At 36.2% G+C, this 12049-nt stretch overlaps 1 protein-coding gene across 4 annotated transcripts in view; it reads left to right on the forward strand.

The window, feature by feature from the left end:
• The window catches only part of RANBP17 (RAN binding protein 17), a 345605-nt gene that overhangs the window by 245007 nt on the left and 88549 nt on the right, over positions 1-12049 (forward strand). For all 4 annotated transcript variants that reach the window (XM_043887360.1, XM_043887363.1, XM_043887361.1 and 1 more), the window contains 2 exons: positions 6377-6440; positions 6533-6641. In XM_043887360.1, coding sequence (XP_043743295.1) covers positions 6377-6440; positions 6533-6641 — 173 coding nt within the window. The remainder of the gene's footprint in view (positions 1-6376; positions 6441-6532; positions 6642-12049) is intronic.

Genomic DNA, 12049 nt, shown 5'->3' on the forward strand with positions numbered 1-12049 from the left:
CTAAGAGACACAAGATTGAAATGACTCTTTCCTGGGATAACCCTTCACAGTAAGATTTAATACTTGGGTATCCTTTTCCTGCTTTGATATGTTTTCCAGTCGTAAATTCTGGTTTCTGTCTAATTGGGAAAGATGTAAGATTGTTTAAGTGATTAGGACAAGGAAGCTGCCAGGAAGACTGGAGTGAGAATAAGGGTCATAGAGAGCCATCAAATAAACTTATTTTTTTTAAATGCTGAGAGAGAGGGAAGTGTCACATTTCATTCATAATTCTGTTTGGTTTTTAATCATTATTTCAAGTTTTTCTTCCTTTAAAAAATAATTGATCGACATTTCTATTGCAATTCATTGTTTACTCAGATTTATAGCAGTTAACATGTCTCTGAGTTTCAGATAGACATTAATGAGAAAGGAAATTTCATTTTCTGTTAGGCCCTCTGTTGGTAGCTGCCCTTATTACATCATCCTCAAAGGTTTGAGAAAACCCAAAAGATAGTCTTTAGCTAAAATTTTTAAAAACACACCTCATTAAGAATTCTACATTAATTCATGAATTTATCCAAATTCATTTTCCCTACTGATAATGTGAACTTCAACAATTCTTAGAATTAATAACTTCTTCATGTTATTGCAAGATGATGTGTGTACATCATCCATGGGGCCCAGTACGAAATGAAAATGTGATGTGCATTGTTCATAAATGATTAAGAATTTAAAGTCCTTAGCAGCAGAACACTGAGCCAAGCAGAGGCCTTTATACCCACAGGACTCTGTGCAAGGGCATAGTCTAAACTCAGAAACCATGACGCTGGCTCAGGCTATCTGCTGCAAAAAGAATTCCTTCCATTTGGCTTCAGACTAACTTTCTAAGACTGTCTCCCATGGTTCCTGTACACCAGGATTTGGTGAATCCTGAATGAGGTGGGGCGTCAGGAGAGAGTAGAGGATGAAAGATGAGACAAGAGTCTAGTATGAAGTAAGGGGAAAGGATGGAAGTAAAACTGGATATGTCTGTTACAGGAAGTATTTAGTAATAAACAGTAGTAATTCTGCTTTTGTGAAATGGTATTAAAATGTATCATTTTATTTCAGTTAATATCACCATCTCCAGATGGTTTTCAGAATGTTAAATAAAACTAGTTTCAGCTACATCCCTCAGGCATACTTCTATTAACATTTCTCATCAAAAGAAATGTTGATATATTTCTTTGTTTGCTGTCTCTATCATCTTTGGAAAAGTCATCCCGTAATTTATCTGCTCTATTTGTTTTTATACTAGCATCAACTGTGAAAATCTTCTATTCCTCCTCTGTAGCCCACTTAATGCAGGCCTTCTCTCAGTTCTTTATAGATTCATGCTTCACAAGGTTACCTTCCTTGAGTATTATTTTGATGTGATCATTTCACTTCCCAAAAGCCCAGAATCACATGCTTCTTGGGTCAAAGTAAAATTATTGATTTAAACCTGAGTTTTTTAATGGTACTTAACTTACTGAGTTCCCAAAACTAATTTCCTGATCCACAACTCAACCCCAATTTGTACTTTATACTTGGGCCAAGAAAATTTGTTTTGCCTTCCCCTTGATACCCTTCAGGCTTCCCTGGTGGCTCAGATCTTCCTGTAATGCGGGAGACCTGGGTTCGATCCCTGGGTTGGGAAGATCCCCTGGAGAAGGAAGTGGCTACCCACTTCAGTATTCTTGCCTGGAAAATCCCATGGACAGAGGAACCTGGCAACCTCTGGTCCATGGCGCCACAGAGAGTCTGGACACAACAGAGTGACTTTCACTTTTTTGATACCCTTCATAATCTTTCACTGAATTGCCACATATGCTGTTCTCTTCATTTGACCCGTTATAACTCACTTAGGTCTCTTAAATTTTCAGGTTTCGCTAAAAACTTGGTAGAGCCATCCTGAAGTAATTATTAATTATAATCCTTATCACAGTGTTAACTGAAAGAACTCAAAGGAGTCATTTAATTTCGCTAAGGCTCAGTTTCTTCATTTGTAGGAAGGGAATATTATCTATCTCTTAGGCTTTCGTAAAGATTAAATAATAGGGCTTCCCTGATAGCTCTGTTGGTAAAGAATCCGCCTGCAATACAGGAGACCCTGGTTCAATTCCTGGGTTGGGAAGATCGCCTGGAGAAGGGAAGGGCTACCCACTCCAGTATTCTGGCCTGGAAAATTCCAGGGACTTTATAGTCCATGGGGTCGCAAAGAGTCGGACACAACTGAGCAACTTTCACTTTCACTTTCAAATAATATGATAAATATGTAACAATATATCTATGTTATCTAACAGTAATAAAGCACCTGGTACTACTGACCCAGTCACATGGTAGATGCTACTAATGCTTCATTTTTGTTCCTTTTCTCTTTAGTGTTCTTGGACACCTAGTTCTTTTCTGTTTTTCTGGGGATAAACATAATATAGCCTAGTATTGACTAGTCCTCTCTCCTATTAAACTGTGAGTTATTAGCTATTAGGACTGTTTTGTTTCCTTTCTCTATAGTTTCAAAACTTCATCACATAGTAGACATTAGACCCACATTGTTACCTCTCCTGTTAGTGACTAAACCTTAAGTAACTAAACTCTTATTCCTTACAAGCAGTTATTAATATCCCTTAAGATGCTTCATTTTGGTTATACCTGTTTGGATTTTTTTTTAGTCTAGTACAGTTCATGAGCATAATTCTACTTTTGAAGTCACTAATATTTCAGTAATTATACCATATACCTATCATACCTACAGTAATTTCCATCAGGTAATTTTCTTATCTGTGAGCTTTCTTCTATCATCAGGATCTAATTCTGTCTGTAATGTTGTAAGCATGTATGGCTTTTACCTAATTGCCTAGCTCAGTACCATTATCCACCTTCTTGTGCTTAGTGAAGTCATGTATCTAATACACTACTTTGATTTTAAAATAGAAATTTCATCACATTTTAACACTTCTGAAAATAAAATGTTTTATAATTTGAAATTTTAAAACTCTTTCTTAGTAGTACATATAATAATCATATTCTTTATAATCAATGATGTTTTAGGATTGATGAAATACAGCATTACTCAGTAAATACTTGATGCCTTGAATTGAAGTAATACTTGGTACTACTTTGCCCACTAGCTGCTAAAGTGTGTGGTACCTGTAACTTAAAAAACCAGGGCATTCTCAACTAGGTTATTCTTCCCTTCTGAAGATACAGATTTTTTTTCAAAAATTTGACCGTCTCTAATATACACCATTCTTTCGACTTTTTCTTGCCCAAGCTAACTGTCAGTGAGACCATCTTCACTTACATCAGTGTTTTTGTAACTACATGGATACAGACAAATTTTCTGGGCATTTTGTTTGTAAGTTCATATCTGCTAGTCTGTGGAGTTTGCTCAGTCCTGAATGTGATGAAAGCTCATTAATGAATTGATGCCTCCTAAAAGAACAATTTCCCTGTCCCTTCTTGGGCCTAGTTCCAGTTTCACTTGTACCTCAAGAAGCTAGTGATCTCTGTAGAATCATTTGGCATATTTCAAATTGAATGGATATGATTTAGCCTAGTGAAAAGAGCTTATACTTTCAAGTCACACAGACCTTTGAAGTTTGGATTTGAATCCAAAAGTTCTACCATTTATATGTTCCATGTGTGACTTTTATTAAATTCTCTTACTCTTCTAGACTTCTGCTGTTACTGTTAACCACCGTTAACCACATGTACTGTTATGAACTGTTGTCCACAGGCCTCTGAAATCTAACCTGGTACTACCACCCAACCAAAATGGTGCAGCTTACAAGAATCCTAGTCTCTTAGTGAAGAAAGAAAATTATGAAGACGATGTACCTATTTACCTTTAAAAAAAAATTACATATTTTTGTAAGGGCTATGGCTAGCTTTGAATTGAATTCCTATAGGGAAATATAAGTATTCAGATGAACTTTCATTTTTTCTTTATTGAAAAAAGTTTTTAAAAATCATTCTTAATCTTCTTCCTTAGAATGTAATTAAAAGGCAGTGAGGCTGGCCTGGGTACAAAGTGCACAGATGCAATTCTGCAGAAAATGTGTCTTTGGCAGATGAGATTCTTCCTGTGAGTGTTCTGTTTATTGCTGCCATAAATATTCTATTGTCAAAACATGACTTGCTGTTTATTAGCAGCACTGACAGGAAGATTCCTATTAATGGTAGCATTCTTATTACCCATAAACCCTGTCACTTTTAACTTTGCAATTCTAAGAGAATTGTATTTGGTAATTACTTAAGATATTTCTTAGCTCATTGATCCCTACCCCTGTTTAACTGAGTGGAGTTTGAGTGGCAGTTCTTCTCAGTGACTTACACTGGAAAAAATCATCAAGGCTGCCTCTTTGTAAGCAAGGAGAGACTTGCTGCCTATCATCCTTGATCTCGTTTCATCCTGCCAGAAACACACAGTGCATCGAGCACCCACTGAGAGCACTGTGCGGAGGAAAAGGCGTACGTGCGGTCACTACCCTTAGGAAGTTTACAGTCTAGTGTAGAGATAAGCAAAATATGCAGTTGCTTAACCTGCAGCTGGAATGGGTTGCCTTCAGTCAGAGAGGCTTGAATCTAAATCATACTAATTGCCTGTCTTTTGGAAACTTTAACTTCATTTTTATAGTTTATTTCCTCATTTGAGAACTAGAGTCTATCTCATGGGATTGAGAGGATTAACCTTGAAAGTAGTAAGCATTCTATAAATGTTCATGCTCTGCCTCTTTATGTCATCTCCATGGTTTATAATTGGCGAAGACATGTGCGTCGTCTGACCCTCACAACCCGGGATAGCTTGGATGTATCCTCATTTGTTGAAGAGGAAAAGTAAGGCTAAGAGAGACAGAGTGTCATACTCGGGCTCACCCAGCTGACTGAATGGTGTAGTCAAACTGAAAGCCCAAGTTTCCTAACTTATGTTCCAGTGTGTTTTCTATTCTTATACCCACACTTGAGTGACTAACATTTAAAATTAGGCTCATCAGTGCCAGTGTATAGAGTTAATAGACGTCTGCATTTGGAGATGAGGTGAAGGAAAAGAGCCAGTGTTTTCACTGGGACATAAATGGAACCATGTAAGATTATTATTATTATTGGAACCATATAAGATCATTATGGTTTGAAGAAAGGTTTGTGTAAGTATGTAGGGAATGCCCCACAGGTGCCCTAGCTAGAGCAGAAAGCACAGGACTAGGATAAACCCTGAGTAAGAGCAGAGGGTGTTTGTGTACTGAATTGGTGTTCTTAGAACCCACTTCAGCCTTTCTTTGATGATGGCACTAACCAGAAGTTATTTAGGTTTTGGGATCATGTTTGTGATGTTTTTCAACTCTATTCTCATTCTGAGTTGAACTGTTCAGGTGATATTGTGGTACAGTAGAAAGTACGTGGCCTTTATAGTCAAAGTGAAGTCGCTCAGTTGTGTCTGACTCTTTGCAACCCCATGGACTGTAGCCTACCAGGCTCCTCTGTCCATGGGATTTTCCAGGTAAGAGTACTGGAGTGGGTTGCCATTTCCTTCTCCAAGGGATCTTCCTGACCCAGGGATCGAACCCAGGTCTCCAACATTGTAGGCAGATGCTTTACCGTCTGAGCCACCAGGGAGATTTATAGTCAAATCTCCGGTCAAATGTCAGCACTCTTAGTCCATAGCAATGTAATCTTGGACAAGTAACTTAATTTCTCTGAGCTTCTGTTTTCTTATCTACAGTTTAAACAAAATAAATAATATTTTAAAATGTAATTGTGAAAATTAGGTGGGTTAACAGATATATAATGCCTTGCACCTAGTAGGCATATAAGAAATTTTAGGTCCTTTAAACCTGTACTTCAACATTTAAGGACCTGAAGTTGCGGTCGCTACATCCTCCTAATTGTATTCTGATTTTCTTCATCTAAAGCAGAATTTCCTTAGATTTCTACTAACTAAGCTCATGTTTCTTAGAATTGAATAATTTTCTCTTTCTTGATAGCCTATTATGGGTCTTTCATAATTATTTTTTATGAAATAATATTAAGTGAAAAGAAGTTCTCAAGTTACACCCAAAATGTAAAAAGGGTCAATTTTAATTTTCCACTATAAGGCTCTAATAGTAAAAAAAGTTTTTGTCTTAATTATAAAATTCATTCTTCCTTTCCATAACTAGAATATGTATAAGCTAGGAAAAGTAATTGCACTGGTTAATAATGGATTATCATTCTTAACAGAGTGGAAGGCATTTCTATAGGGATAAAACTCTTTAGAAATAATATTTATTCATCATAAATAGAAATTGATGCCATTATAGTTCAGTGTTATTTTGTTATCTATTACTTATTGATAAGACAATCATATTTCCCCAGATTCCTTAACGTCTATTACCTATATCCTTTTAAAAAAACTTGTGAAGATAGATGCCGTGAAATTCATGCTAAAAAATCACACGGTGAGTCTTATTTCCTTGAATTAATGACTAGAGTTGTCTGGGTAGTTTAGGTCAAGCATTAGTAACTTTGGATGCTCTTTTACTTTCATTAGAGTGAACACTTCCCCTTTCTTGGCATCAGTGACAGTTACAGTCTCAGTGACTTCAGATGCCGAACAACCTTCTACACAGCCCTCACTCGTCTTCTGATGGTAGATCTAGGTAAGGTTAAGAATATAAGCTTAATTAATAAGGGATCAACAATATATTTGTGTGAATGAAGGAGTGTCATACTTGTGGGTACCATATTTAACTAATTGGAATTTGCCATCTTTGACAGTTTTCTTACAGCTTTCTAATATTTGAGCATTGACTCATTAGCTTCAGAGCCAAAAGACAAATTTTTTTATAGAATAGTGGTATTTTTCACTTCACTTAGTATTTGTGTTAATTCTTTACTTCAAAATTTATTTTCTGGGTATCCTTTGATCCTTTCAGACTTCCCTAGTGGCTCAGACAGTAAAAAATCTGCCTGCAATGCAGGAGACCTGGATTCTCTCCGTGGGTCGGGAAGATCCCTTAGAGAAGGGAATGGCAATCCATTCCAGTATTCTTGCCTGGACAATTCCATGGACAGAGGAACCATGGCGGGCCACAGTCCATGGGATCGCACAGAGTCAGACACAACTGAGTGACTAAGACTTGCGCTTTGATCCATTAATTTTACTGCTATACAAATCAAAGAGTAATCTTAAATACAGAAGAGCTCAGTAAGAAAGATTTTCTTTGTAATGGCATTTAATCTAGAGAAATGTGGCAATGATGTAAATGTCCAACAACAGGGAATTATAAAGTTAGCCGGATATACTGATTTGATGGAATAGTCTGTAGTCATTAAAAATTATGATTCGACGACAAAGTAATATGTGAAATTTTGTTATAATATTAAGCAAAAAAGTAAGGTATTAAGCTGTGCAAATGATGTTGAGCATGCTCATTGGGAGAGAAACAATGCATCAAAAAAAGTCTTAAATGAAATCCTTCAAAAATGTTAAATGTTGTCTTTGAGTAGTATGCTATAGATAACTTCCTCTTTTCTGATAATTTGAATTTTTCCTTACTATATTATTTTCCTAATGGGAAAAATTAACTTGCTTTTGTTCTATTTTGTTCTATTAGCTTTGAAAAGCTGAAAGTTAGAAGTATCCACAAGTAGATAGCTACCTTAGAATGGGTACTTAAGCTTCTCTGTGTTGACCCTGTCATCCTGGAATCCCATTTCCCCCATGTTTGGATACTTCAGGTTAAATTAGTCAGTTTATAGACACATGATAGAGTTAAATCAATGACAGTGTCACCCTTAGAGAAAAGAATACTTTTTCTTCTGTTCTCTCGCAATGTATTGATTGATCCATCTATTTAAATATGAGTTTTTTAAAACATGATCATATGTAAAGAAAAGGGATAAATAATTTCATTTTGCACATAAAAGGCATTGACCCTTGTAATAGAAAGATAACTAAATCCTTCTTTGCTCCACATCTATGTTATTTCCATGCATTTCAACAGAATATATTACCAGAAAGACAAACAGCCAAAAGTTGAGGAAAATGCAACTGGAATGATTAAGGAGCTTAGTGGGATTGATTTCTAAAGAAAGATTAAAAGAACCATGTATGTATAACTTGGCTAAGTGACAAGTAGGGCTTGAGGCAAAGAAAACTGTCTATAAATATTTGAAGAGTGTAAACCAGGCATGCAAAACCCAATCATCTGCTACCTTAGGCAAATGGGAGATCTGAGTGACAGCTTCGCATACTGCACGCTGGCCTGTGTTACCTCTCAGCGGCTGCCTCGGAGAGCAGAGCAGTCCAGACTCTTCGTCATCGTCCTCCATAATCATTTAGACAGCACCCTGTGCCGAGCTCTGAGGACAAGACAAAGACCAGTCAGACATACTGGCCCCTGCCCTCATGGAGCTAGCCTTCTTGCCTTCCCAACTGTCCAAGCATTAAAGGAGATAGTGAAACCCTTGTCTAGACTTAATTTGTTTCCTAAACCTTAAAAATGCTGCTCTTTTAATGACCTGTCAAACAGACTGAAAGAAGCGGGGAGACCAAAGTTAAACAGATACTCAATGTAAGTAAACTAAATCTGAGAGTAGATAAAAATTAAAAACAATATCAGCTGCGCTCAGGGAACTTGTGCATTGTTGAAAAAAAATTTTTTATTTAATAGTTTTTCATTTTTAAAAATAATTAAACATATATTATAAGCATCAAGTGATGATTTGTGGTAAATATTGCCAGAGCTTCCTTCCCTTGTTACAAACCAGAGTTCCTTTTCTTCCCCAAATATGTTGACCTTCTTTAGGGTATAGATTTTGCCTTCTTCATCTTTTCTAGTACCAGTCTCAGTGTCTCTACATTGTAGGTGCTCAGTTAGTATTAGGTGAATGAAGGACACACCACGCCATCATCCTGGCTCCTGAGTTCAGCTCTGCCTGCCATGGTCTCTCTCTGGAAGTAGCCTGATCATTGGGTTCTCGAAGACAAACCAAATCAAGTGGCTGATTGCTTTTGCAAGTGTTTATCTACACTTGGCCACTTTTGTGCTCGATGAGTCACTTGTTGCTCTCTGTTCAAGTTATTACTTTATAGACAAGCATTTGTTGAGTGTTGTTGAACACAGTTTTATTATTTGAAGCCTGTCTCACAAGCTAGATTGACTAGATGTTGATACCAGAATCTCTATATATATGGCTTTATAGTTTTCTGTTGGGTGTTCACTTTCATGAAAACAAGGAAAAAAGAGATAGTGATGTTGTCAAATTCAAAGATCCATGTATTAAATGAGGGAAATATTAGATAATGAGAATTCTTCTCAAATTAAACAAAAAAATTGGAGAGGAACATTTTATTTTATATCAGTGAGTTAAAAAAAAATCGCATAGAAAATATGCCTAGCCAACCTGCTTGCAAAGCATTGGACGTGATTCTTGGATTGAAATATAAAGCATATTCTAATTGAATCTTACAAAGAAATTGAATATTCTTTGTGTATAAGCCATGCACACTGGAGTGATTTAAAAGGGGGAAGAAATTGGGTGTCACATTAATTGGTATTTACTTTGAAATCCATTTTGGTTTCTATTCAGTAATTTGTACTTTGTATGAATTTAATTAGATGCTATATGCCCCAGGTTGTATTTCAGATTAAAATGGGGGGGGGGTGTTGACAATAAATAGTTGTACCACTTTATCAAATTGCTCTTTGGCTAAACTAGACAAAATGTTCACTTGTATGAAGAACAGAACTGAAGGCATTTTATCATCAGAAAGACGATGTTTATGTTGGCAACATATTTTTTTTTATTTTAAGAAATTATAAAAATTAATATAAGAAAAACCCTTCATGAGATAACATACATACAGAAAAAAATAGTGACCAACCATATGTGCATGCATGTTAGCCCTTCCAAGAATCACTTAAAGTTCCCAAGGTTATTTTTAAATTAACTTTGTCAATCTAATAAACTAAAGGAAAGATAATATTACCCAAGCCAGTAAATGGAGAACCTCCAGGGAGCTGTTCAGTGTAAAATACTTGAATAAATAAAAACCTTCTATTTTGTTTAATTTGAGTGGAGGTGAATTCAGTTGACAAATTATTGAAGAGGGGAAGTGTGGGAGTGAGCTACAATATACCTTTTTGTTTTGCAGGGAACTAAATATTGTTAGTTGCAGGTTAAATTTTTTACCAACCACAAATTTAAAATTGCTCAGTGTCATAGTTGAGTTTCCTTGGACACTTTATGATTGTACCTTATCTTGAGCTACTCAGATGAGAAGCATGTTGATGGAATCTGAGTGAGCAGTGCTTTCCTCAGATATTCAGACAAGCAGTCATACTTTTCATGATCACAGGGGTACTAATATTAAAATGGTGTTTATGGACTTTAAGAGAGTTCTGTCTTTAGGGATGAAGGTAGCATAATATCCATGTACCTTTGTGGCTTCTAATAGGTAATTGGCACCTGAAGATATCTCTAGCTTAAATTTGAAAAATTTGAAATAGCAAGTAAATGACTTGAATAAAAAGGGAAGAGTATTCTAGAAATAGCTGCTAAAGAAAGAAGTGAAAATACAGAGGAAACTCCTTTTCTTTATTAATAACAACTAACATTTGTTTACAAATTTATAGTTTGCAGACCACTTTGACGTACATTTTCCTATTTGATCTTCACCACAGCCTGCATGAACTAGGTATCACTGCATTGTGTATCTGTTAGGAAAGTGAGATACAAAGAGATTAAATGATTTTCCCAAGGTTAGGCATATAATTTGTAGCCCTCTGACCATATATTCACTTTTGCTGTTCCTTTGCCTGTCACTTTCTCAAATCAATTAGGGAATGTAACTTTTTCTTCTTCATTTTTATTTGAACTACTTGGACTGAATGATTGATTTGAGGCTGGGGTAAGAAGGGATTACTTTCCAAACTTCTATCTAAACAGATAAGATTCATGTTTATTATTTGTCCTGTATTGGTGTATTCACAGTTCTGTGGTCAGTGAAAGTCAAATGTAGTTTTTGAAATTTTTTCTTATGTCTAATAATTGTCTAAAGCGTATTTCTTCTCATGGAAAAAAGGACACAGGAGTAGATAGATATCCCAGGAGGATTTAGTAAGTGAGAAGCTTGATCAGAAATAGTCAGTGTTCTGATAGATAGGAAGAATACCTCAACTTCTATCACTTGTGTCTGTGACTTGGCAGAGACTATCTGGAAAATAGATGTTTGTTGGGGTTGAGGAGGGAGTGGGCAATAGTGGGTAAAAAAGCAGCTGGAAATACTTAGAATCTATAATGAGATAATTAAGACTAATTAGCTGGCCCTGTAGGCAGAAAGCAGCCCATTAAATTCAGATCCAGTTTTAATAACTTACCTGGTTTTGAGGGTAGAGTCCAGAGCACCCCAGGGAATGAGATGCTTCAGGGGAGAAATTTTTAGGATAGGTTTCTTAGAAAAGAAATAAGTAGTCTTCTGTAGACAATGTATTTTTCTGCTGGGAACTAGAATAAACATTCTGGTTCCTAGGGAGAAGAATTAAGATGTGCCTCAATTTTCTCATCTGTTAAATGGAGATACCTACTTTGAAGAACTGGCATGTGGTTTAAATAAGATAGCATGTGTGAAAGGGCCTGGAACAATTCCTTTCACAAAACAGGCACTCAGTATATATTATTAATTAATTGTGACAAATATTTTGCTGAATGCACTGTTAGGGGCATTCATCAATAGACACTGGGCCCTCGAAATGAGGCAAATCCAATACCCTTAATGCACCTGCTCTACATCAGTGTGGCTGATAACTTCTCCTGACTGATGCTAAAACATCCTGCCCAAAACCATAAGTCATTTTAAAGCCAACTAAAATTACGTGGTAGTTTAGAGGGAAGCTGACAAACCAAATTTGGGCCCAAGTTAAATCTAGCTATGCACATTTCTCAAGCCTTTTTCTAATAACTTTAGAAGTGCTATCCTCATAAAGTACTGGGGAACAGCAGATAACGTGGGCCTAGATCTGTAGAAGTCTCTGGCTCTTTTATGATATTAGCCTTGGTACTT

This window comes from Cervus elaphus, chromosome 25 (genome assembly GCF_910594005.1).
Source record: "Cervus elaphus chromosome 25, mCerEla1.1, whole genome shotgun sequence".
Taxonomy (NCBI): domain Eukaryota; kingdom Metazoa; phylum Chordata; class Mammalia; order Artiodactyla; family Cervidae; genus Cervus; species Cervus elaphus.